The 27,846-nt window shown below is 48.9% G+C and overlaps 2 protein-coding genes across 2 annotated transcripts in view; both read left to right on the forward strand.

Moving 5' to 3' along the window:
• The first annotated feature begins 1,223 nt into the window (after positions 1 to 1,223).
• Positions 1,224 to 17,867, forward strand: LOC116974729 (vitamin K-dependent protein S-like). Its single transcript, XM_033023443.1, has 7 exons — positions 1,224 to 1,438; positions 6,862 to 7,019; positions 7,506 to 7,530; positions 8,909 to 8,995; positions 12,811 to 12,933; positions 14,837 to 14,959; positions 17,716 to 17,867. The coding sequence occupies exons 1-7, from the start codon at positions 1,378 to 1,380 to the stop codon at positions 17,865 to 17,867; spliced, it is 729 nt and encodes a 242-aa protein (XP_032879334.1). The 5' UTR covers positions 1,224 to 1,377.
• A 3,854-nt stretch (positions 17,868 to 21,721) lies between these two features.
• Positions 21,722 to 27,846, forward strand: part of gas6 (growth arrest specific 6) — a 72,323-nt gene continuing 66,198 nt past the window's right edge. Inside the window, exons 1-2 of the mRNA XM_033023444.1 lie at positions 21,722 to 21,863; positions 24,586 to 24,711. Of these exons, the coding sequence (XP_032879335.1) occupies positions 21,836 to 21,863; positions 24,586 to 24,711 (154 nt within the window). The 5' untranslated portion in view covers positions 21,722 to 21,835. The remainder of the gene's footprint in view (positions 21,864 to 24,585; positions 24,712 to 27,846) is intronic.

A 27,846-nucleotide genomic window follows, 5' to 3' on the forward strand; every position in this document is an offset into this window, starting at 1 on the left:
GGGACAAGAGTGCTAGTGTAGGGGTGATCGCTTCTACTTCTTCTTGCGTATGGCGTGCACAGCCTAAAGTTGTAGGTCAACTTTTTCTGTACGATCTTGTGTGTGCACGTCGGGTTGATTGCATTGGTCGAAACAGGGTGGACCACGTGAAGGTTGCAATCTCCCACCCCGGGGTGATCGCTGGTCGGAGCGGACTCGCTGGGCCGAAGGGCTTGTTTCCGCGCTGTGTCTCTAAGGACTGCGCCTCCATGATCCAGAACACCGAAGCTTCATCGCAGGTACACAAAATTGCTGGAGGAACTCAGCGGGTGCAGCAGCATCTATGGAGCGAAGGAAATAGGCGACGTTTCGGGCCGAAACCCTTCTTCAGACTTCAGAAGCTTCATCGCAACTCTGCATGGAAACTCCTTGGGCAGCGAAGCATCCTCTTGCATTTAACCTCTTGACCCAAGTCACTCCGTGTGGTCCCGGCCGAGAGTGACAGGTTTTGGAATCGGGGTTATGAGCAAGGGGAGCTGTGCCAAGATCAGACCAGCCACAGTCGCGTCGAGTGGCAGGACAGGGGATAAATGACCCGCTCCTGCCTGCACTGGTAAACCGGGCTCATAGTCACATTGAGCTTGGACTGGAGGCTGGTGGTGGGGCGGTGGGAAAAGGGAGCTGGGGTGGGGGAAGAAGTGGGGGGGGGGGGGGGGGGGGGGGGAGCTGAACATGGTCAGTGTTTAACCAAAGGATGGCAGAACGGCGTGATCAGTCCAATTCCAAAGATAGACACAAAATGCTGGAGTAACTCAGCAGGACGGACAGCATCTCTAGAGAAAAGGAATAGGTAACGTTTCGGGTCGAGACCTTTCTTCAGACTGAGTCAGGGGAAGGGGAGATACAGAGATAAGGAAGTGTAAGGTGTGAGAACAAGACATAAAAGAGGGTGGAGTTCACACCTTACACTGGTAAATTACTCCCGCTGAGTTACTCCAGCATTTTGTGTCCATCTTCGGGTTAAACCAGCATCTGCAGTTCCTTCCTGCACGCTCAGTGCAATTGCAATTTATCTACGACCGCTATGGGTCTCCGCCGCCAAATGAGGCCAGAGAGGGGTCAATAGGAGGGGGTTCAAAGGGTCATACGTGATAGGAGGAGAATCAGGCCATTCGGATGTGGTGTTTGAGGGAGGCATTGTAGTTTACAGGTGCAAACACACACATGCAGGCGCTGCATTGCTCTGTCTGTGTGTGTGTGTGTGTGTGTGTGTGTGTGTGTGTGTGCAGAGAGCGGCTCTCCTCCCTCCTCCTCCCCCATATCTCCGCTCCTCCCACCACGCAGTCACAGCTCTGATCCAGGGTCATCCGTGCGCCGGCTGCAGCCGTCCCTCTCGCTATGGCCGGGCCACTACTCGCGGGGGTCGCCTGCCTCCTCGCCCTGTCCGAGGCCACGTCCTGTGAGTAACCCGCTGGGGACACGGCCGCTCCTCTCACCCCGCTGAACATCCCTCTCTACCCCCCCCCCCCCCTCCCCCCCAATTCCGCTCTTTCCCCAGCACCTTCCTCGCATCAAATCTCCCCCCTCCTCCTTCCCCTCCCTCCCTCCTATCCATCCCCGCTCCCATTCCCCTCTCTCCCATCCCTTCCACCCCCCCTCCTTCCACCTTCCAGTGCCGACCCTCACCACCTCTCCTCTTCAATCCTACCCGCCACCTTCCACACTTTCCAGCAACTGCCCTTTCTTCTCCCCTTATCCAAGTCTCCTCTCCAGTGCCCCTTGCATTTTAACCCCTCCCCTCTCCTCCAGACCCCTCCCCTTTTACACCTCCTCCCTCCCGCTCCAACATCCCATTTTCCCCTTCCAAAACCTGCTGTCTTGACCCTCCCCCTTCCCCCTCCATTCTAACCCCCGCCCTCTCTAACCCCCTTCAATCTCCTCTCTATCCCCCCTCCCTCATCCTCTCTTCCTACCTTCATCTCTACAAATTCCCCCTTCCACCCACCCTCACTCTAAACGCCTCTTCCTTCCCCTCTCAAAATTCATCTCTCCTCTCTAAATCCCCATTTCTTCTCGCTAAATCTCCCCTTCCTTCTCCTCTTTTCCCTATAAAATCCCCTTCTCCAACCTCCTTCACTCCCCCTCTCTAACTCCTTTTCTCCTGCTTTCCAGCAATCTTTTCCCTTCTCTACCCACCACACCCACCCCCTTCTCTAACCCCCTTGCCACCTCTTCTCTAACCCCCTCCCATTCCCTCCCATTCCCTCCCACACACCAATGGCTTACCAATAATAGACTGGGGGTTGCGGTGGAAGAGTATTGTTCCAACTGGATAAGGTCTGTTTGTGATATATATATATACAACCGGGATGTAAATAGAGATGGTTTTATTAGTACGTTTGCAGACAACAGCAAAATTGGCAGAGTTGTAGACAGGGAGGAAAGCTGTCAAATGATTAAAAAAATTGCAGAGTCAGGGGATATGGAGAGAAGGCAGGAACGGGGTACTGATTGGGGATGATCAGCCATGATCACATTGAATGGCGGTGCTGGCTCGAAGGGCCGAATGGCCTACTCCTGCACCTATTGTGTATTGATACAATTGGATTTAGATCAATTTCAGATATGGGTGGTGAAATGGCGGATGGAATTTAATATGAATGAATGTGAGGTGTTGCACTTTGGGAGGTCGAATGTAAGGAAACAGTATCAATTAATGGCAAGACCCTTAACGACTTTGATATACAGAGGGATGGGGATCCAAGACCATTGCTGCCTGAAAGTGGCAACACAGGTAGAGTGGTAAAGAGGGCGTATTGTATGCTTGCCTTCAACAGTTGAGGTTTTAGGTATAAGAGAAATTAGAGAAATCATTGTTCATACCGCTGGGTAGTATTCTCTAATTTCAAGTAACCCCTACATTCCCTCTCTCCCCCCTCCCCCACTAGTTCCACTGTTTGCATCCTTGTAACCCACACCCACAGCATCCTGGCCACACACTCATCTCTCCACTGCCATCAGGTAGAAGGTACAGGAGCCTGATATCTGGTACAGGAACAGCTTCTTCCCCACAGCCATCAGGCTATTAAACACAACTTCAAACAAACTCTGAACTATAACAGTCTATTGCACTTTATGTTTATTTATGTATATATATATATGCTATGGTATATGGACACACTGATCTGTTCTGTATTTATGCCTGCAATATTCTGTTGTGCTGCAGCAAGCAAGAATTTCATTGTCCTATCAAGAATAAACTCTCTTGACTTGACTTGACCTGATCCCTTTGTTATCACCTCTTCCCCAGCCAACAATGGGCCATTGTGGGCTCCACCCTTCCGTCATCATCTGTTGTCAGCCCTGATTTGTTCTGGCCTCCAGTTCCACCCCGCGCCCCCTACCCCACTTTCTGTCTACAGTTTCCCCCCCTCACCCACCCATTATTTTTCTCCAGAACTACTGCCTGACCCACTGAGTAACTCCAGTAGTTTGTGTCTGCCTTCACACTGTGCTCTCTGGCCTGCAAAATGGTCTGGTTAAAGAACATTTTGAGGAAAAGCTTGCCTCTTGCTTCCCATCTTGTTGTGTCCCCAGACCTGCCCCGCCTTCTGGTTCTGCTCTGTTTCTTGTCCCATTCAGTTCAGTTTAGTTTATTGTAATGTGAACCGAGGTGCAGTGAAAAGCTTTTGTTGCGTGCTAACTAGTCAGTGGAAAGACAATACATTATTACAATCCAACCCTGGATTCCTGGAGAAGGAGATGAGCTACTGAGAGTCATACAGCGTGGAAACGGGCCCTTCGGCCCAACTTGCCCACACCCAACATGTCCCATCAGCACAAGTCCCGCCTGCCTGGGTTTGGCCTATATCCCTCAAGACAGTTGTACAGGGTCTTGGTGAGACCACACCTGGAGTATTGCGTACAGTTTGGTCTCCTAATCTGAGGAAAGACATTCTTGCCATAGAGGGAGTACAGAGAAGGTTCACCAGACTGATTCCTGGGATGGCAGGACTTTCATATGAAGAAAGACTGGATAGACTCGGCTTGTACTCGCTAGAATTTAGAAGGTTGAGGGGGGATCTTATAGAAACGTACAAAATTCTTAAGGGGTTGGACAGGCTAGATGCAGGAAGATTGTTCCCGATGTTGGGGAAGTCCAGAACAAGGGGTCACACTTTGATAAGGGGGAAATCTTTTAGGACCGAGATGAGAATTTTGTTTTTCACATAGAGAGTGGTAAATCTGTGGAACTCTCTGCCACAGAAAGTAGTTGAAGCCAGTTCATTGGCTATATTTAAGAGGGAGTTATAACCATATAACCATATAACAATTACAGCACGGAAACAGGCCATCTCGGCCCTACAAGTCCGTGCCGAACAACTTGTTTCCCCTAGTCCCACCTGCCTGCACTCATACCATAACCCGCCATTCCCTTCTCATCCATATGCCTATCCAATTTATTTTTAAATGATACCAACGAACCTGCCGCCACCACTTCCACTGGAAGCTCATTCCACACCGCTACCACTTTTTGAGTAAAGAAGTTCCCCCTCATGTTACCCCTAAACTTCTGTCCCTTAATTCTGAAGTCATGCCGAGTTAGATGTGGCCCTTGTGGCAAAAGGGATCAGGGGGTATGGAAAGAAGGCAGGTACAGGATACTGAGTTAGATGATCAGCCATGATCACATTGAATGGTGGTGCAGGCTCGAAGGGCCGAATGGCCTACACCTGCACCTATTTTCTATGTTTCTATGAGACCTATCCTATCCATAGGGTACTTGCTGAACCATTAGTTCACAGGTCAGTGAGCCGGCAGGATGTTGGTGTGGGGCAGGGTCACATGACACTAACGCCAGCCAAAGGTCACAGAATTCCTCCCTGAAGGATAGACCAGACCCTGTGATGGTTGAGGTTTATTATTGTCATGTGTACCAAGGTACAGAGAAATGTTTTGTCTTACATGTTATCCGGATCCAGATCCAAAAATACAAATCAGCCATGATCATATTGAATGGCGGTGCAGGCTCGAAGGGCCGAATGGCCTACTCCTGCACCTATTTTCTATGTTTCTATGTAAACTCAAGTAGAGCAAAAGAAAAGATACAAGTGAAGAATATAGTTAACAGCAGTATAGTGGAATAGTTTACCACAGAACAATAGCTCTGGAATGCTAACAAACTGGTGAAGAAAGTTATCGGTTCAGCGGGGAATATCGAGGAAACTCCAATGACACGATGGCGCAGCGGTAGAGTTGCTGCCTTACAGTGTTGGAGACCCTGGTTCGATCCCGATTACGGGTGCTGTCTGTACGGAGATTGTACGTTCTCTTGTGACCTGCGAGGGTTTTCAAATACGTACAGGTTTGTAGGTTAATTGGCTTTGTAAATGTAAAAATTGATTACAATCCAACACTAGTTTGTCCCTAGTGGGTGTAGGATAGTGTTAAATGTCCGGGGATCGCGGACCCGGTGGGCCGAAGGGCCTGCTTTCGTGCTGTATCTCTAAACTAAAACTTAAAGACAGCCGGCCTCCAGAATAATTCCAGGATTAGTTTTACTGTAGATATTGCAAATATCAGTTTTTAATATATATATTAATTTTTTTTTTTTTAAACTGTTCACAAACGATTATTAGGACACATTCAGCATGGTTCGGGAACAGCTCCATAGCACCCCAGACTATCAACCCCAACCTCCCTTCCATTGACTCCATTTATACCTTACATTGCCTCGGCAAGGCCAGCAGCATAATCAGGGGTGAGTATCACTCCAGACACCCTCTTCTCCCCTTTCCCATCAGGCAAGAGGTACAAAAGTGTGAAAACACACACCTTCAGATTCAGGGGTGGTTTCTTGCCAGCTGTTATCAGGCAACTGAACCACCCTATCAACAACTAGAGAGCGGTCCTGAGCTACTATTTACCCCATTGAAGACCCTTGACTATCTTTAATCGGACTTTACTGACTTTATCTTGCACTAAATGTTATTACTTTATCCTGTATCTGTACCTGTACACTGTGGATAGCTTGATTGTAATCAGGTGTATCACACCCTGTGGATAACACACAACAGAAAAGCTTTTCACTGTACCTCAGTACATGTGACAATAAACTAACTAACTAACAAACTAAGAGTTTCCCTTGTCGGAAGGATTTGGAGATGCTGGTTTACACCGAAGATAGACACAAAATGCTGGAATAACTCAGCCGGTCAGGCAGCAACTCTGAAGAAAAGGAATAGATGACATTTCAGGTTGAGACCCGTCTTCAAAGTGTGTTACTGAGTTACTCCAGTATTTTGTGTCCATCTTAAGAGTTTCCCTACCCGGGTACATTTCCCCGCCCCTGCAGCAGCTCGTTGGTTTAGCTGGTTGTCAGAAGGTGAGAGGTGTTTGAAGGGTCGGGGTGTGTTCTCCGGGTGTGTATGAAGCTGTGCTTGCCCGAAGTAGGTGAATCGAGGAACAGAGGACATAGGTTTACGGTGAAGGGGAAATACTTAATAGGAATCTGAGGGATCACATTTTCACACAAAGGGTGTGGATGTATGTATGGAACAAGCTGCCATATGAGGGTCGAGTCAGGGCCTATCCCAACGTTTCAGAAACAGTTACATGGTAAATGGATAGGACATATTTGGAGGGATATGGACCAAACGCAGGCAGGTGGGACTAATGTAGCTGGGACATGTTGATCGGTGTGGGCAAATTGGGCCGAAGGGCCTGGTTCCACGATGTATCACTCTATGACTAATGGAGGCCGGTGCAGGGGGGGCAGTGGGCTGGGACGAGGTGGCTCTGGGCTGGTGGGATTTTGGCCGCGGTGGGCTGATGTGCGGGGAGGATATGCGTGACCTCTGGTTATTTTGTGTGCATGCACAGTCCTGACACACCAACGAGCCGCGCAATTTCTCATCAGACAACGGCGAGCAAATGTCATCTTCGAGGAACGCAAACAGGGCAGCCTGGAGCGGGAATGCATCGAGGAATATTGTGACAAGGAGGAAGCGAGGGAAGTGTTTGAGAACAACCTGGAAACGGTGAGTGAGTGCACTTGTTGCCACAAGCGCTGAGGGAGGGAGGGAGCGCCGCCTTGCCGGAAGGGGCTGTGCTGAGCTGAGTGAAGGAGCGCAGTGCGGGAGGGAGCGCCGCACAGTGGGAGGAGCAGTGTTGAGGGAGCGCCGCGTTATATGAGGCGTGGTGTTGAGGGAGCGCCGCACAGTGGGAGGAGCAGTGTTGAGGGAGCGCCGCACAGTGGGAGGAGCAGTGTTGAGGGAGCGCCGCACAGTGGGGGCGTGGTGTTGAGGGAGCGCCGCACAGTGGGAGGAGCAGTGTTGAGGGAGCGCCGCACAGTGGGAGGAGCAGTGTTGAGGGAGCGCCGCACAGTGGGAGGAGCAGTGTTGAGGGAGCGCCGCGCTATAGGAGGCGTGGTGTTGAGGGAGCGCCGCACAGTGGGAGGAGCAGTGTTGAGGGAGCGCCGCTGTGGTTTACTCGCTTATGCCTCTCTCTCTCCATTCTCTCTTCAGGAGTACTTTTACCCCAGGTACCTCGGTGAGTTAAATTCCCACATCGATCGGTTCCGATTAGAATCCACCGCGAGTCGTGTTGGGGACAGAGCTGCGGCCGTGTGTGTAACCAGGAGACCCTTCGGCCCTTCTATCCCGTCCCACCATTACAACACCTCCAGCTTCTCTTGGCCAGAAAATTGGGCAGAAAGTTGAGACTGACGGGCTGTCCCGCAGGGTTGCACCCCCCCCCCCCCCCCTGTCGTTTTGTGAATAGTTTATCTGATTATTTCAGTCTGAGTGTCTTTAGTTCCGGCTGATGAACGGTTTTAGTGAACCCACATCTCCACTCCTCGGTGCCAGGTCATGAGTCCACCCCGAAGTGTGGAAACTTGACTCAAGTCAGGTCTAGTCTCTCTCTCCATCCCTCCCCCATCCTAGTTCTCTAACCAGTTTCACTGCCCTCCTGATTAAATTGTATACCTCGTTGTCACTTTCCCAATAGCTAACAATGATATATTCCACATTTTCCTTGAGTTTTCAAGTCGTCAAGAGAGTTTATTGTCATGTGGATAGGACAATTAAATTCTTGCTTCCCTTCGATGTCTCGTTTTTACCCCTTACCCTTCATACCTCTAAGTCTCCCTGTCCCCTTCATACCTCTACTCTCTCCCCTTCATATCTCTAGCCTCCCCATCCCCTGACACTCACTATGAAGAAGGGTCTCGACTCGAAACGTCACCCATTCCTTCTCTCCGCATCACCCCCCAAAGCCCGCCTCATCTTGCCGCTCCCACGGACTGAACACATCTTTTCATCCGCCCTCCGGGGTCTGGAGCAGCATCTCATGTGAGGCAACATCGAGACCACCCCCCCCTTCACTCCCCTCTTACCACCGCCCCCCCCCCCCCCCACTCATCGCCGCCCCCCCATAGCCCGGTCGCTCACCGAGACAGCAGTGAGGGTCACTGTCCGGGGCTTTCTCCCCGTAATGCCCCCTCACCCCCCCCCCCTACCCCGATTCCCTCCCCACCCACTACCCCACCTCCCCTCCCTCGCCCCCAAAGTTTGTCCCCAATCTCCCCCCAGAGTGAGCAGAGGGAGGTAAATCCTTCAGGGGTATGCTGAGGGGTAAATATATACGGATCGGAAACTCACCCGGGGTATACAGAGGGGCCAATACCCCGGGATATTGGGGTGAATCCCCCCACGGAGTATGAAGGGGTAACCCCCCCTTCCCCACCCCCGGGATATACGAAGCCGTAACCCCTCTCCTGGGGCATGTAGGGGTAAATCTCTGGGGTATATTGAGGGGTCAATCATTTCCCCTTCCCCCGGGGTATACAGGGGTGAATATCCTCGGGTTAAGTGGAGGGGCGACTCCTCTTGTAATGATCACCAGCCGTCTCCTTGCCTCCCCACAGACTGCCTCAGCCGCCACCGGTTCCGCACTCCGAGCATGGTCTTCCCCCCTAGACGGCCCTCTGCCGCCCTGCAGAACTGCATTAAAGGTAGGACATCGTCCGGGAACGCCCATCCCTGTGAACTGTCGGCGGGAGGGGATCACCCCAGGCTGACATCCCCACTGAAGATGGACACAAAATGTTGGGGTCACTCCGGGTCCGGCAGCAGCTCTGGAGAAAGGGAAGAGGTGACGTTTCGGGTTGGGGCCCTTCTTCAGATTTGGTTTGAGTTTCAGACTCCAGTCCGATGAAGGGTCTCGGCCCGAAACGTCATCTATTTATTTCCTCCATAGATGCTGCCTGACCCGCTGAGTTACTCCAGCATTTTGTGTCTATCTTTGCCGTAAACCAGTACCTGCAGTTCCTTCTTACACTTTAGGACATTACCATTGTCACGTGCACTGTTACATGGGGAGAAATTACATGGCATTTAGCAAGTGTCTTTGAGGTGGATAAAGCCATGAGGGGAATAGTTAGAGCAAATAACTCAAGTGAAAGGGGAAAGATTTACACGAACCTGAGAGGCGGGCAACTTTTTCACCCAGAAGGTTTCTGGCTGAATGGATAGAGCCACCAGGGGAGATAGTTGAGGTAAGGATGAGTGTAGGTGTCAGGGGTTATGGGGAGAAGGAGGAGAATGGGGTTGAGAAGGAAAGGTAGATCAACTACGATTGAATGGTAGAGTAGACACAATGGGTTGAATGGCTTAAGTCTGCTCCTGGAAATTATGACTATTATAACAGTGGTTAAAATACATGTGGAAAAGTACATGGATTCAATAGGTTTAGATGGTTGTGAGCCAAATGGGGGCAGGTTGAACTAGTGCAGATGGGCATCTTGGTTGGCATGGACCAATAGACAATAGACAATAGGTGCAGGAAGGAGTAGGCCCTTCGGCCCTTTGAGCCAGCACCGCCATTCAATGTGATCATGGCTGATCATCCCCAATCAGTACCCCGTTCCTTGCTTCTCCCCATATCCTCTGACTACGCTATTTTTAAGAGCCCTATCTAGCTCTCTCTTGAAAGCATCCAGAGAACCTGCCTCCACCGCTCTCTGCGGCAGAGAATTCCACACTCACCACTCTCTGTGAGAAAAAGTGTTTCCTCGTCTCCGTTCTAAATGGCTTACTCCGTATTCTTAAACTGTGGCCCCTGGTTCTGGACTCCCCCAACATTGGGAACATGTTTCCTGCCTCTAGCGTGTCCAAGCCCTTAACAATCTTATGTTTCATACCAGTTCAGACCAGTTGGGCTGAATTGTATTTCTGTATTGTATGATTGTGTGACTATGTGTTTCCTGAGGCGCAAGTCAGTTGATTGGAAACAACAGCAGTTCCTACAGATGATTCCCACAGTTTCAGGGTTTGCCTGGCAGGAACAAGTTGGGGAGCCAGTCCATCAACTCTTCGCACCTCTGCCTTAGCTCTTGTGTATGCCCCAGCTGAATACTGCGTATGGAGTAGAAGTAGACGTACTAGCCTGGTAGATACGAGCCTGAACAGCACCTTGTGAACCATCACTGGGTGCCTTCAACCTACTCCAGTCGAGCAGCTCCCTATACGTGCAGGCATTCAGCCTGCAGGGATCAGAAGGCAAGCAGCAACTCTGGCACTATCTTGCCGTGCCATGGACCCAGATCACCTCCTCCATCAGGCTATCAGCAGAGAGCAGAGGCCACCCCGACTGATGTCCTGTCACCCATTTGCTCCACATGGAAAACAACTCCTAGCATCCATCCAGCCAACTGAGACATAAGCACACTGGATAGCCACCAAGTGGTCACAGGAGTGGAAGGCAACCTCATCTCCATTACACAGCTACATCGCTTCACCAGATAAAAGCTGTCCAGGGTCTGGCCTCCCCAGAGGAGCGTGGATGGGTGAAGCTCAACAGACTTGGTACTGGAGTTGGGCGTTTCAACGCCAGCATGTGGAGATGGGGGCTCCCTCCGCCAGAGCCCAGCCTGTGAATGCGGAGCAGAACCACAGACAGCCAACCGTGTCATCTCTGGGTGCCCGCTCTACCACCCACCAAATGGAGCTCAGGGCCTGGCAGACATTGACGCAGAGACAACAAACTGGCTGCTCAACACCCGGCTTGAGATCCAACTATCCCTTTGGTTTATGTTTCATTCGCAAGAAGAAGAAGAAGGGTTTGCCATTAGCATATCTTTTAAAAAATATTTCATATTTATCACAATAATGGAGTGGGAGTTCATACAGTCTGAGTCTCAAGGCACAGCCATTGGTCACATCCCCCCACTGGCTTCCAGAGAACCCATTCGCCCCACATTCACCCCAACTTCCAGATCAGTGTACACACAACGTGCTAGAGTAACTTAATGGGTCAGGCAGCATCTCTGGAAACAGGTGACGTTTTGGTTCAGAACCCTTCTTCAGCCCTAAAACATCACCGATCCCTTCTCTCCAGAGATGCTGCCTGACCTGCTAAGTTACTCCAGCATTTTGTGTCTACCTTTGGTATGAACCAACATCTGCAGTTCAGTTCCTTCCTACACATTCTACCCCACAAATTACAGTGGCCGATGAACCAGCCGACCAGCACAGATAACTCCTGACAGAGGGGGTTGTGAAGTCCGGGGCAATTATTCAATCCTCAAGGCGCCGTGTGTAATCGCTGAGTTACTCCTTCACCTCTGCGCACAGACCAGACCATTGAGCAGTAAATTGGGAGTGACGGGGTGTTCTGCTCAATCACAGCTCCTCAAACACAGCAGTACTAACCATCACCCCTTCCCTCCCCACACACACACACTGACAATCCCCCCCCTCTCCCCTCCCACAATGTGCCATTCGTCCTTCTGTGAATAATTTACCTGACTATTACCAGATTTAGTGCCTTTGGTTTCTGGTTGAACAGAGAAGGTATTAGTGAACCCCAGCCCCACCGCTCATCCCCTAGTGCCTGACCTCTTGTTGCTCCACTCGACCCCTGGATGTGGACAAGTGACTCGAGTCATCTCTGGTGACGGGGATGATTGGGAATTGTCAACAAATGTACTCATGGGTCTGGTCATCAGTTCACTGAGATAATTACCTAACCCCCGTGACTCATCTTTCTACCCCAACCACATCAGGAACGGATGACACTCTTTGGGCATTTTGTGGACAAATTCCAGACTTGTGCTTTTAATTTAGTTTAGTTTATTCTCACGCGAACCGAGGTACAGTGAAAATCTTTTGTTGCATGCTCACCAGTCAGTGGAAAGACAATACATGATTACAATCAAGCTATTCACAGTGTACAGGTACACGATGAAGGGAATAACATGAAAAAAGCGTTTGGTGCAAGATAAAGCCAGTAAAGTGTGATCAAAGATAGAGATGTCCAGGACTGCTCTCTAGTTGTTGGTAGGATGGTTCAGTTGCCCGTGAACAGCTGGGAAGAACCTGTCCCTGAATCTGGACGTGTGTGCTTTCACACATCTATTCCTTTTGCCCAATGGGAGAGGAGAGAAGAGGGTGGCGGGGTGCAACTCATCCTCGATTATGCTGCTGGCCTTGCCGAGGCAGCGTGAGGTGTAAATGGAGTCGGCTGTGTGACGGTCTGGGTTGTGACCACAATTCTCTCAAATTTGGCAGCCAATGGAACATCAATGGAAAATGGGATAACTGGGAGGTTGGAAATGAAGGAGTGCGGAGATATGGAGGGGTTGTTGTAGACACAAGGGACTGCAGATGCTGGTTGTTGGATGGGGGGGGGGGTGATATGCTCTGTGCAAAGATCTAGAATGCAGGGTCAACGCCCCTCCTTGATCCATACCCGTTCACATCGCGTTGATATTCCTTTCCGTTGCGGTCGGTAATTTCCAGCGCTTTTTACTCTTGCCTGCCTCCCTAGAAATTCCAGACCAGTGCTCCAACTCTCCGTGTTATCGTCAAGGATCTGTCCGGTGCGTGGACGGGCTGGCTGCCTTCCAATGTATCTGTAAAGAAGGCTGGCAGGGAGAGACGTGCAACGAAGGTGAGTCACAGCCAACTGCCCATGTCTGGAGCCGTCTGCATAGAAGGACCACATAGAAGGTGACCAGACCAAGCAGGGCTCCAGGAATCTTATCAACTCCCCAACCCAGAGCCCCCCCTGCTGCTTCTTACACGTCTTGCAGGGAGGATTGAATGTAAGAACACGCAGTGCAAGTAGCAACACTCCTCCTCTCTGCCCTACATTCTTCCACGTTTTAGTTTAGTTAATTATTATCACGTGTGTCGAGGTGCATTGAAAAGTTTTTTATTGCATGCTAAAGAGACAGTGAAAGGACTATACTCTTCATGATTATAAACAAGCCATCATCAGTGTAAAGATATAGGAAAAAGGGAAAAAATCTGAAGATGGGTCTCGACCCGAAACGTCACCCATTCCTTCTATCCAGAGAAGCTGCCTGTCCCGCTGAGGTACTCCAGCATTTTGTGTCTATCTTCGAAAAAAGGAAATAATGTTTAGTGCTAGATAAAGGCCAGTAAAGCCTGATTAAAGATAGTCCGAGGGTCTCCAATGAGGTAGATGGTAGGTCAGGTCCGCACCTTTCCTTCTATGTTTCCATTCAATGCACATTTGAATACAAAATACCGGAGTAACTCAGCGGGCCAGGCAGCACCTTTGGAGAAAAGGAATAGGTGATGTTTGAGGGGGGATCTTATAGAAACTTACAAAATTCTTAAGGGGTTGGACAGGCTAGATGCAGGAAGATTGTTCCCGATGTTGGGGAAGTCCAGGACAAGGGGTCACAGTTTAAGGATAAAGGGGAAATCCTTTAGGACCGAGATGAGAAAAACATTTTTCACACAGAGAGGGGTGAATCTCTGAAATTCTCTGTCACAGAAGGTAGTTGAGGCCAGTTCATTGGCTATATTTAAGAGGGAGTTAGATGTGGCCCTTGTGGCTAAAGGGATCAGGGGGTATGGAGAGAAGGCAGGTACAGGATACTGAGTTGGATGATCAGCCATGATCATATCGAATGGCAGTGCAGGCTCGAAGGGCCGGATGTCCTACTCCTGCACCTATTTCCTATGTTTCTATGTCCCGCTGAGGTACTCCAGCATTTTGTGTCTATCTTCGGAAAAAGGAAATAACGTTTAGTGCAAGTTAAAGTCCAGTAAAGCTCGATTAAAGATAGTCCGAGGGTCTCCAATGAGGTAGATGGCAGGTCAGCTCCGCACTTTTCCTTCTATGTTTCCATTCAATGCACTTTTGAATACAAAATACCGGAGTAACTCAGCGGGCCAGGCAGCACCTCTGGAGAAAAGGAATAGGTGATTTATCCGGTCAAGACCCTTCTTCAGACTGAGTCAGGGGAGAGAGAAACTAGAGGTATGAAGAATATACAGAATAAATCAGAGCCGGCACTGATTACTAAGGAGCTCACAATGGTCCATTGTTGGCTGTGGAGGAGGTGATGACGAAGGGAATCAAGCAGTGAAACTAGCAGGATGTCTAGGGTGGGGGTGGGGGGGGGGGGGGGCGGGGGGTCGAAAAGAGAGGGAATGCAAAGGTTATTTGTAAATAGAGAAATCAAATTTCATACTCATGAACAAGAATTAATTGATCCATTTTGGGATATGTGACAATAAAACACTTAACTCTTAACTCACGAGACATTACCTCCCTTATTAGCACAGATGGCCAATCCCTTCAACTGATAAGGGTTTATGCCTCGGCTGTTCCTCCCTCTGGCCACTTCCACCCCAGACTGTGTACAAGGATGGGTCGGTCACGCCAGCATTCAAGAGCCCCTGCTCCTGAAAAGTCATGAAACGCTAACGAGACCTCAACAGTCCCCATGTGTTCTAAAGGTTTAATTAGCCGCTGGTTGGAGACAAGCAACAGGCTGTTTACAGTTTCATTAATGTTTGGTTGTTGCCTTGTCCAGATATTGATGAGTGCGGGCTGGAGGAGAGAGTGTGTTCCCACTCCTGCCATAACCTGCCCGGGAGTTACCGCTGCTTCTGCCAGGATGGCTACAGCATGTATTCAGACAAGAAGACCTGCATTGGTACGAGGTTCTGCTTAAAATTAATACTGTGTGTGTGTCTCTGATGCCTCTCTGTCTAATTTTCTGTCTGCTTCCCTGTCTGCCTCCCTGTCTATCTCTCCGTCTGCCTCGTTGCACCTGCCTCTCTGTCCCTGTCTGTGTGTGTGTCTGTCTCGATATCTCTGTCTGTCTCTCTCTCTCTCTCTCTCTCTCTCTCTCTCTCTCTCTCTCGGTGTCTGCGTGTGTATGATTTTCTCTCTCCTGCCTCTCTCTCTCTCTTCTCACTCTCGTTGTCCATCTCCCTTTCTCTCTCTATCCATGTCTTTCTTTGTCTATGTCTCTCTCACATCAGACTTCCAGTGTTGCAGGTGATTGAGCCGTTGGCCAATGATGAACTCCAGTGCTGTCAATGGGGAGTTTGCACCTTGTCCTCATGACCTTATGGTTTTCCTCTGGTTCCCCCTGTTTCCACACGCATGCCACAGATGTGAGGTTTGAGAGGTTGGTTAATTGACCACACTAAATTTCCCCTAGTGATTAGGTGAGAGGTTGAATCTGGGGGGTTTGTCTGTCCTCAGTAGCAAGATGGATTCAACAGTGGCTGAATGGGAGATGCCAGAGAGTAATGGTGGATGGTTGTTTGTCAGGTTGGAGGCCAGTGACGAGTGGGGTGCCACAGGGATCTGTGTTGGGTCCACTGTTGTTTGTCATGTACATCAATGATCTGGACGATGGTGTGGTAAATTGGATTAGTAAGTATGCAGATGATACTAAGATAGGTGGGGTTGCGGGTAATGAAGTAGAGTTTCAAAGTCTACAGAGAGATTTATGCCAGTTGGAAGAGTGGGCTGAAAGATGGCAGATGGAGTTTAATGCTGATAAGTGTGAGGTGCTACATCTTGGCAGGACAAATCAAAATAGGACGTACATGGTAAATGGTAGGGAATTGAAGAATGTAGGTGAACAAAGGGATCTGGGAATAACTGTGCACAGTTCCCTGAAAGTGGAATCTCATGTAGATAGGGTGGTAAAGAAAGCTTTTGGTGTGCTGGCCTTAATAAATCAGAGCATTGAGTATAGAAGTTGGGATGTAATGTTAAAATTGTACAAGGCATTGGTGAGGCCAATTCTGGAGTATGGTGTACAATTTTGGTCGCCTAATTATAGGAAGGATGTCAACAAAATAGAGAGAGTACAGAGGAGATTTACTAGAATGTTGCCTGGGGTTCAGCAACTAAGTTACAGAGAAAGGTTGAACAAGTTAGGGCTTTATTCTTTGGAGCGCAGAAGGTTAAGGGGGGACTTGATAGAGGTTTTTAAAATGATGAGAGGGATAGACAGAGTTGACGTGGAAAAGCTTTTCCCACTGAGAGTAGGGAAGATTCAAACAAGGGGACATTACTTGAGAATTAAGGGACTGAAGTTTAGGGGTAACATGAGGGGGAACTTCTTTACTCAGAGAGTGGTAGCTGTGTGAAATGAGCTTCCAGTGAAGGTGGTGGAGGCAGGTTCGTTTTTATCATTTAAAAATAATTTGGATAGTTATATGGATGGAAAAGGAATGGAGGGTTATGGTCTGAGCGCAGGTATATGGGACTAGGGGAGATTATGTGTTCGGCACGGACTAGAAGGGTCGAGATGGCCTGTTTCCGTGCTGTAATTGTTATATGGTTATATGGTATGGAGAGAAGGCAGGTACAGGATACTGAGTTGGATGATCAGCCATGATCATATTGAATGGTGGTGCAGGCTCGAAGGACCGAATGGCCTACTCCTGCACCTATTTTCTATGAAAAAGTCACATCTCCATCGAGGAAAGAGATAATAAAGGTTACCCCCCAACCTCACATAATACCAACACTAAAGGTGCACTAAAAACATGCAAGTAAATACAGACCAAAACCATAAAAGAAGAAAAAGATGAGACAGGCTGCCGGCGTGGCTGCCATGTACGGCGTCTGCACAGATCCACTGATTGGCTTGGTATATAATAGTAAATTGTCCCTAGTGCGTGTAGAATAATGTTAGTGTGCGGGGATTGCTGGTTGGTGCGTACTCGGTGTTTCTGCGCTGTATCTCTAAACTAAACTAAACACTCTGTGCAGGCGGTGGTAAACTTTCTTCTTAAACCACTGCCGTCTGTTTGTGATGAGAAACACATTCTTTTTTCTCGTCAAAAAAAAACTTTATTCAGAATAAAATATATATATATATATATACAAAACAAGAACACTGCAAAAACTCTTCTGGCATTCTCAGAATCTACACATACACTCATGTCCTATTCGGTAATGTTTGTATCCTTAATCCAAACATCCTTGTGACTTGTGGCCCCCTGGCGTGATGTCCATCCCCTTGTTTGATGGGTGTTTGGGTGTTTCACGTGTGGAGAGTTCTCTGAAAGAGCTGGCTCAAGTTTTGGGGTGTGCCTGAAATTTGATTTCTGCCACCCAAGTGGGATTTGGGAGAGAACTTATTGAGTCAGGGTCCTGGGGGTTTTGCTTGGTGTATGTAATTCTCACTGAGTGCAGATTAGTTGCCCTTTGACTATGCCACCAAACTCATTTTGATATTAGGAACATTGAAAAATAGGTGCAGGAGTAGGCCATTCGGCCCTTCGAACCAGTACCGCCATTCAATAGGCTGATCATTTAAAATCAGTAGCCCATTCCTGCTTTTTCCCCATATCCCTCGATTCCTTTGGCCCTCAGAGCTAAATCCAACTCTCTCTTTTGAAATAAATTAATTTCTACCGTTTCTTTCCTGGAACACCACAGATCGGAACGAATGTTTACGGAACCAGCACATTTGTGGGAAAGCTTCTTGCATCAACATGCCGGGAAGCTACGAGTGTGAATGCAACAAAGGTTTCATGTTCAATTTCACCCAGAAGGAGTGCGAGGGTAAGAGTTTCCACACGTTGGTCTGAGGGCCTCAGTTTCCACACGTTGGTCTGAGGGCCTCAGCTTGCAGAGAGTGTCCTAGTTGTGTCTAGACAGTGCACATACAGTGCCTGGGTGGGGGGTGGAGGCGGGGCCCGGTGTTGTAACCGTCACACGGTGTGCGTGGTGTTTCTGTGGGGTCTGCGGGTGGCTCCGCCAGTTCTAGCAATGGGATCGCTCCTCGCAATGTTCAGCTGTTCATGGGATCGTGCAGCGCCCCTGGCCTTGAGGCAAAGCAGCTCTGAGAGGCTGAGGGATCAGGGTGCTCAGTGAGTGATTCACAAAAGACCAGCGTGCAGGTTCATAAGTTCGTCATAGGAGCAGAATTAGGCCATTCGGCCCATCAATTCTACTCCGCCACTCAATCATGGCTGATCTATCTTTCCCTCCCCACCCTATTCACCCCCCTTCTCCCCATAACTTCTAACATCTTTATTAATCAATAATCTGTCAATCTCTTAAAAAATACCCAATGATTTGGCCTCCACAATGAATTGTACAGATTCACCACCCTCTGTCTGAAGAAATTCCTCCTCATCTCCTTTCTAAAGCTATGTCCTTTTATTCGGAGGCTGTTCCCTCTGGTCCTAGACTCTCCCAATAGTGGAGACATCCTGTCCACGTCCACTCTATCCAGGCGTTTCATTGTGTTGTCGCGAGCAATCCCTGAAGGATATGTGACTGTGCACGTTATCTGTGAAGGAGATTAACTATTTTAATAATTATATATTAATGAAGATAATCGTTAGGCAGGTTATGTTTCGGTTAAGTAGGATATTGGCGAGGCCATATCTGGAGTATAGGATTGGTCACTGTATTTCAATATGTTACTGGAAGTGTATGTACATGCGATAGTAGTGTACTTCCCAATCTCTGGAACAGGCAGAACACCCCATAGGAAAGGCTGGACAGGTTAGACTTGTACTTGCTAGTGTTTAGAGTGGGAGAAGTGCTTAGATTGAAACATAGAGGGTCTTGATAGATGAGTTGTGGAGATAATGTGTTTCCTTGTGGAAGGATTTAGAACTAGAACTAGGGGGTCACTGTTTAGAAATAAGAAGTCACTCATTTTAGATGGATGAGACCATTTTCTTTTCTTTGGAGGTTGCAAGTCTTTGAAACTTCCTACCGCCCAGGCGAATGTAAGCAGCCCCTTTAAATATACTTAAGGCCGATGTCTCTTAAGTTTAGTTTAGTTTTGTTTCTTATTGTCACATGCACCGAGGTACAGTGAAAAGCTTTTGTGTGCGCGCTATCCAGTCAAAGAAAAGACTATACATGAATGCAACCAAGCAGTCCATAGTACAAAGATAAGGAATAAAGAATGCAATAAAGGATAAAGGGCCCTGACTATCAAAAGAGTGAAAGATACCCGTGGGTTATAAGGGATACAGGATATATCTGAGTGTTTTAGTGACTGGCTCTTTCCACTGGGGCTCCATAGGCTCAAGATCAGTCCATTTTGTTTGTGATCTGATTTAATGGTTTAGACCTAAACATTCAAAGCGCGATCGAGAAATTTGTTCATGCTTTAAAAATTGACCTTGGTGTTGGAAGGCAGGAAACTGTAGACTGCAGGAAGATAGAGAGGTCTGATCAGTTTGGCAGAAAATACGTAAATGGATTTAGTACAGAGAAGTGTGACAGAATGTGTCGGAAGGAACTGCTGGTTTATGCGGAAGATAGACGCAAACTGCTGGAGTAACTCAGCGGGTCAGGCAGCATCTCTGGAGAATAATCGGAGGTCTGGTCTCCTAATCTGAGGAAAGACACTCTTGCCATAGGTTCACCAGACTGATTCCTGGGATGTCAGGACTTTCATATGAAAGTCAAACTTCAAATTTTCAAACTCAGACCCTCTCTCACACCGCCTGCTGCTGAAAGACTCATCCATGCCTTCATCTCCTCCCGACTGGACTATTGCAACTCACTTCTCCTTGGCATCGGCTCCACCTACATCAACCGACTCCAACTGGTCCAGAACGCAGCCGCCCGACTCATCACCCACACCAAATCCTGGCATCACATCACTCCAGTCCTCAAAAAACTTCACTGGCTTCCCATCTCCCACCGGATCACCTACAAAATCCTGGTCCTCACCTACAAAGCCCTCCACCATCTGGCCCCGCCATATCTCACTTACCTCCTCTCCCCCTACCAACCCTCACGGTCCCTCAGATCCACATCAGCCGGTCTCCTCTCCATCCACAAGTCCAACCTCCGCAGTTTTGGGGACAGAGCCTTCTCCAGGGCAGCTCCCAGGCTCTGGAACTCCCTCCCCCAACTGATCCGTAATTCCGTGTCCCTCACCATCTTCCAGTCCCGCCTCAAGACCCATCTCTTCACCTCTGCCTATCCTTAGCCCCACGTCCCCGTCCCTTTTCATCTGTGCATTAATTGCCTCATACTGTGTTTTGTATTGAATTCTGTCTTTACTTTGTGTACTAGTCATGTCTCTACTATTTATTTCATTCCCCTTGCATGTTTTTCCTCTACATGCTCAATTTTTGTAAGGTGTCCTTGAGACTCTTGAAAGGCGCCCATAAATAAAATTTATTATTATTATTATTATATGAAGAAAGACTGGATAGACTCGGTTTGTACTCGCTAGAATTTAGAAAATTGAGGGGGGATCTTATAGAAACTTACAAAATTCTTAAGGGGTTGGACAGGCTAGATGCAGGAAGATTGTTCCCGATGTTGGGGAAGTCCAGAACAAGGGGTCACAGTTTAAGGATAAGGGGGAAATCTTTTAGGACCGAGATGAGGAAAACATTTTTCACACAGAGTGGTGAATCTCTGGAATTCTCTGCCACAGAAGGTAGTTTAGGCCAGTTCATTGGCTATATTTAAGAGGGAGTTAGATGTGGCCCTTGTGGCTAAAGGGATCAGGGGGTATGGAGAGAAGGCAGGTACAGGATACTGAGTTGGATGATCAGCCATGATCATATCGAATGGCAGTGCAGGCTCGAAGGGCCGGATGTCCTACTCCTGCATCTATTTTCTATGTTTCTATGTCCCGCTGAGGTACTCCAGCATTTTGTGTCTATCTTCGGAAAAAGGAAATAATGTTTAGTGCAAGATAAAGTCCAGTAAAGCCCGATTAAAGATAGTCCGAGGGTCTCCAATGAGGTAGATGGTAGGTCAGCTCCGCACTTTTCCTTCTATGTTTCCATTCAATGCACTTTTGAATACAAAATACCGGAGTAACTCAGCGGGCCAGGCAGCACCTCTGGAGAAAAGGAATAGGTGATGTTTCCGGTCAAGACCCTTCTTCAGACTGAGTCAGGGGAGAGAGAAACTAGAGGTATGAAGAATATTAAGAATAAATCAAAGCCGGCACTGATTACTAAGAAGCTCACAATGGTCCATTGTTGGCTGTGGAGGAGGTGATGAAGAAGGGAATCAAGCAGCGAAACTAGCAGGATGTCTAGGGTGGGGGGTGGGGGGGGGGGGGGGGTCGAAAAGAGAGGGAATGCAAAGGTTATTTGTAAATAGAGAAATCAAATTTCATACTCATGAACAAGAATTAATTGATCCATTTTGGGATATGTGACAATAAAACACTTAACTCTTAACTCACGAGACATTACCTCCCTTATTAGCACAGATGGCCAATCCCTTCAGCTGATAAGGGTTTATGCCTCGGCTGTTCCTCCCTCTGGCCACTTCCACCCCAGACTGTGTACAAGGATGGGTCGGTCACGCCAGCATTCAAGAGCCCCTGCTCCTGAAAAGTCATGAAACGCTAACGAGACCTCAACAGTCCCATGTGTTCTAAAGGTTTAATTAGCCGCTGGTTGGAGACAAGCAACAGGCTGTTTACAGTTTCATTAATGTTTGGTTGTTGCCTTGTCCAGATATTGATGAGTGCGGGCTGGAGGAGAGAGTGTGTTCCCACTCCTGCCATAACCTGCCCGGGAGTTACCGCTGCTTCTGCCAGGATGGCTACAGCATGTATTCAGACAAGAAGACCTGCATTGGTACGAGGTTCTGCTTAAAATTAATACTGTGTGTGTGTGTGTGTCTCTGATGCCTCTCTGTCTAATTTTCTGTCTGCTTCCCGGTCTGCCTCCCTGTCTATCTCTCCGTCTGCCTCTTTGCACCTGCCTCTCTGTCCCTGTCTGTGTGTGTGTCTGTCTCGATGTCTCTGTCTGTCTCTCTCTCTCTCTCTCTCTCGGTGTCTGCGTGTGTATGATTTTCTCTCTCCTGCCTCTCTCTCTCTCTCTCTCTCTTCTCACTCTCGTTGTCCATCTCCCTTTCTCTCTCTATCCATGTCTTTCTTTGTCTATGTCTCTCTCACATCAGACTTCCAGTGTTGCAGGTGATTGAGCCGTTGGCCAATGATGAACTCCAGTGCTGTCAATGGGGAGTTTGCACCTTGTCCTCATGACCTTATGGTTTTCCTCTGGTTCCTCCTGTTTCCACACACATGCCACAGATGTGAGGTTTGAGAGGTTGGTTAATTGACCACACTAAATTTCCCCTAGTGATTAGGTGAGAGGTTGAATCTGGGGGGTTTGTCTGTTCTCCCTGAGACCGCGTGGGTTTTCTCTGGGATCTCTGTTTTGCTCCCACACTCCATACAGGTTTGTAGGTTAATTGTAATTGTAATTGTAATTCATTTATTGGCCAAGTATGTAAACATACAAGGAATTTGAGTTGCCAACAGTCATACAAAAAGGAAACAAGATACATAACCACATAAAATTAAACATAGACTTAAACAGCCACCATAACGGCGTGTGAGAATCCCCAGATCACACAGCATAAATGGAGACCCACAGCCATCAGTTCAATGTCCGGGCCACACACACGCTCCTTCAGCATGATGTGACCAGAGTTGTACCGAGCGCTGTCACTCTCTCTGCAGTCCCTGTTCACCTGAACGGTCAGAAAGCCGCCCACACTCGCACTAGACTCCGGGATGTCCTCATGGAACCGTGTCCCCGCAAAACACCGAGCTCACGGCGCTCCCTGCGAGTCCTCACCAGCGCAGGCAACACGGCCATCTTGCTTTTTCGGCGACCTCACATTTACTACTGTGATGGAAGGCAAATAACTTATACCATCTTTCCTCCTTTTCTCCCACGGTCGGGGCAATCGAAGCTCCCGCAGTCGGGCGATCAAAGCTCTTGCGGTTGGAGCTCCTGTAGTCGATCCTGAACAAAGGGACCGCCAGCTCCACGATGTTTAAGCCGCAGTGCAGACGGAGATACGATGAAGGGGGGGGGGGTTGGCAGAATATCCAGAGAGGAGATCCCTGGATAGACTCGGCTTGTACTCACTAGAATTTAGAAGACTGAGGGGGGATCTTATAGAAACTTACAAAAGGGGTTGGACAGGCTAGATGCAGGAAGATTGTTCCCGATGTTGGGGAAGTCCAGAACAAGGGGTCACAGTTTAAGGATAACGGGGAAATCTTTTAGGACCGAGATGAGAAAAACATTTTTCACACAGAGAGTGGTGAATCTGTGGAATTCTCTGCCACAGAAGGTAGTTGAGGCCAGTTCATTGGCTATATTTAAGAGGGAGTTAGATGTGGCCCTTGTGGCTAAAGGGATCAGGGGGTATGGAGAGAAGGCAGGTACAGGATACTGAGTTGGATGATCAGCCATGATCATATTGAATGGTGGTGCAGGCTCGAAGGGCCGAATGGCCTACTCCTGCACCTATTTTCTATGTTTCTATGAGAAAGTCACATCTCCATCGAGGAAAGAGATAAAAAAGGTTACCCCCCAACCTCACATAATACCAACACTAAAGGTGCACTAAAAACATGCAAGTAAATACAGACCAAAACCATAAAAGAAGAAAAAGTTGAGACAGGCTGCCGGCGTGGCTGCCATGTACGGCGTCTGCACAGATCCACTGATTGGCTTGGTATATAATAGTAAATTGTCCCTAGTGCGTGTAGAATAATGTTAGTGTGCGGGGATTGCTGGTTGGTGCGTACTCGGTGTTTCTGCGATTATCTCTAAACTAAACTAAACTAATTACTCTGTGCAGGCAGTGGTAAACTTTCTTCTTAAACCACTGCCGTCTGTTTGTGATGAGAAACACATATTCTTTTTTCTCATCAAAAACAAAACTTTATTCAGAATTTAAAAAAAAAAAATATATATATATATATATATATATACAAAACAAGAACACTGCAAAAACTCTTCTGGCATTCTCAGAATCTACACATACACTCATGTCCTATTCGGTAATGTTTGTATCCTTAATCCAAACATCCTTGTGACTTGTGGCCCCCTGGCGTGATGTCCATCCCCTTGTTTGATGGGTGTTTGGGGCAAGAAGCACAAGTGTGGAGAGTTCTCTGAAAGAGCTGGCTCAAGTTTTGGGGTGTGCCTGAAATTTGATTTCTGCCACCCAAGTGGGATTTGGGAGAGAACTTATTGAGTCAGGGTCCTGGGGGTTTTGCTTGGTGTATGTAATTCTCACTGAGTGCAGATTAGTTGCCCTTTGACTACGCCACCAAACTCATTTTGATATTAGGAACATTGAAAAATAGGTGCAGGAGTAGGCCATTCGGCCCTTCGAACCAGTACCGCCATTCAATAGGCTGATCATCTAAAATCAGTAGCCCATTCCTGCTTTTTCCCCATATCCCTCGATTCCTTTGGCCCTCATAGCTAAATCCAACTCACTCTTTTGAAAGAAATTAATTTCTACCGTTTCTTTCCTGGAACACCACAGATCAGAACGAATGTTTACGGAACCAGCACATTTGTGGGAAAGCTTCTTGCATCAACGTGCCGGGAAGCTACGAGTGTGAATGCAACAAAGGTTTCAGGTTCAATTTCACCCAGAAGGAGTGCGAGGGTAAGAGTTTCCACACGTTGGTCTGAGGGCCTCAGCTTGCAGAGAGTGTCCTAGTTGTGTCTAGACAGTGCCGGGGTGGGGGGTGGAGGCGGGGCCCGGTGTTGTAACCGTCACACGGTGTGCGTGGTGTTTCTGTGGGGTCTGCGGGTGGCTCCGCCAGTTCTAGCAATGGGATCGCTCCTCGCAATGTTCAGCTGTTCATGGGATCGTGCAGCGCCCCTGGCCTTGAGGCAAAGCAGCTCTGAGAGGCCGAGGGATCAGGGTGCTCAGTGAGTGATTCACAAAAGACCAGCGTGCAGGTTCATAAGTTCATGTCATAAGAGCAGAATTAGGCCATTCGGCCCATCAATTCTACTCCGCCACTCAATCATGGCTGATCTATCTTTCCCTCCCCACCCTATTCACCCCCCTTCTCCCCATAACTTCTAACATCTTTATTAATCAATAATCTGTCAATCTCTTAAAAAATACCCAATGATTTGGCCTCCACAATGAATTGCACAGATTCATCACCCTCTGTCTGAAGAAATTCCTCCTCATCTCCTTTCTAAAGCTATGTCCTTTTATTCTGAGGCTGTTCCCTCTGGTCCTAGACTCTCCCAATAGTGGAGACATCCTGTCCACGTCCACTCTATCCAGGCCTTTCATTGTGTTGTCGCGAGCAATCCCTGAAGGATATAGGGTTTTCCTTATAGGGTTGGACAGGCTAGATGCAGGAAGATTGTTCCCGATGTTGGGGAAGTCCAGGACAAGGGTCACAGCCTAAGGATAAGGGGGAAATCCTTTAGGACCGAGATGAGAAGAAAACGTTTTCACACAGAGAGTGGTGAATCTCTGGAACTCTCTGCCACAGAGGGTAGTTGAGGCCAGTTAATTGGCTATATTTAAGAGGGAGTGAAGATAATCGTTAGGCAGGTTATGTTTCGGTTAAGTAGGATATTGGCGAGGCCATATCTGGAGTATAGGATTGGTCACTGTATTTCAATATGTTACTGGAAGTGTATGTACATGCGATAGAAGTGTACTTCCCAATCTCTGGAACAGGCAGAACACCCCATAGGAAAGGCTGGACAGGTTAGACTTGTACTTGCTGGTGTTTAGAGTAGGAGAAGTGCTTAGATTGAAACATAGAGGGTCTTGATAGATGAGTTATGGAGATAATATGTTTCCTTGTGGAAGGATCGAGAACTAGAACTAGGGGTCACTGTTTCGAAATAAGAAGTCACTCATTTTAGATGGATGAGACCATTTTCTTTTCTTTGGAGGTTGCAAGTCTTCGAAACTTCCTACCGCCCAGGCGAATGTAAGCAGCCCCTTTAAATATACTTAAGGCCGATGTCTCTAAGTTTAGTTTAGTTTTGTTTCTTATTGTCACATGCACCGAGGTACAGTGAAAAGCTTTTGTGTGCGCGCTATCCAGTCAAAGAAAAGACTATACATGAATGCAACCAAGCAGTCCATAGTACAAAGATAAGGAATAAAGAATGCAATAAAGGATAAAGGGCCCTGACTATCAAAAGAGTGAAAGATACCCGTGGGTTATAAGGGATACAGGATATATCTGAGTGTTTTAGTGACTGGCTCTTTCCACTGGGGCTCCATAGGCTCAAGATCAGTCCATTTTGTTTGTGATCTGATTTAATGGTTTAGACCTAAACATTCAAAGCGCGATCGAGAAATTTGTTCATGCTTTAAAAATTGACCTTGGTGTTGGAAGGCAGGAAACTTTAGACTGCAGGAAGATAGAGAGGTCTCTATTCAGGCCTCACTAGCCCAGACCTGCAACGGACCCCAGCTGTATTTCATCCGCCGGAAGATCCACCTCTTTAATTAAAAATTCCTGGCCTACCTTAATTCCACCAAGGACCTTAAATTATCCCGACTCCAGGCCGCTCCCGACGCCTACACTCCGCGACTCGACCGCCCGCAGACTCCGGGCCCCAAATCTGGCCCGCATCGCCTGCCCGAGTCCCGCGACGCCATCTTGGCCACTAGGAGCGACTTCCATACTCACCGGGACGCCGCCTTCACCGACCTCCACATCGATGCCGCCGCCGACCCTCACCTGCCGACCGATGACGCCCAGCCTCGCAGCTTCTACGGTAACTCGGACTTTCTCCCCATCGCTAATTCCTCCGACATCCCCGCCGGACCCGACCCACCCGACATCGCCGCCGGACCGGGGCTCTCTCAACATGGCGGCCGCTACGCACCCGATTCATCTCGCCGCCGACCTTCCGCCCACCGGGACCACCCACGCATCGCCCGCGGACACCGACTCAACCACCGCTGGACTCCGACCATCGGGTCCGGTGACCCGCGCCACTCGACTCCGACCATCGGGTCCGTTGACCCGCGCCACTGGACTCCGACCATCGGGTTCGGTGACCCGCGCCACTCCACCCCCCTCCAGCAACCCACAGCCGTCGCCTTACCTGGAGCCTGGACTCTGCACTGGGCCTGCAGCCTCCACGCTGCTTACTCCCACTCTCCTGGACTTAACTCCACCGGGTCCTAGCGCCCGTCTGCCCAGCCTTGCTAACCTCAGTGGCTGCTCCACTGACCCTCCCCCAACCATGTCACCCCCGCTCTTCCCCACCCACATTACAGCCCTCTCTCCCCCCCCCCACCCCCTGACCACCCACCACTCCTCCAACACCCACAACCCCCCCCCCCCACACATCGCCTCGTCCCCAGACCACCCACCTGCCTTCCTCTGGCCCCAACTCCCACCCCTGCTGGGTGTTCACCATCCCCCCCGACATCCCCCTCTCCCCCACCCAACGGTCTGTCCTCAGCAGAGGTCTTACCTTTGTCCCCCTCCGTCCCCATCTCAATGAGTTCCGCGCCCACCATGACTTGGAGCGCTTCTACCGTCGTCTCCGCCTCACAGCGCACTTCCATGGGAAGGAGTCCTCGCCCCCCAATGATGACCCCTTTTCCCGTCTCCAACGCACTCCCTCCTCGTGGAACCCCCCTCATAAAGTCCCGGCTCTGGAACTCTTTATTCAGAACTGCCGCCGCGACGTCAACCGCCTCAACTTCTCCACTCCCCTGTCTCACTCTAATCTTTCCCCCTCTGAACGCACTGCCATTGAATCACTCCACAAAAACCCAGATTGGGTCATCAAACCA

Source organism: Amblyraja radiata, chromosome 6, assembly GCF_010909765.2.
Source record: "Amblyraja radiata isolate CabotCenter1 chromosome 6, sAmbRad1.1.pri, whole genome shotgun sequence".
NCBI lineage: Eukaryota > Metazoa > Chordata > Chondrichthyes > Rajiformes > Rajidae > Amblyraja > Amblyraja radiata.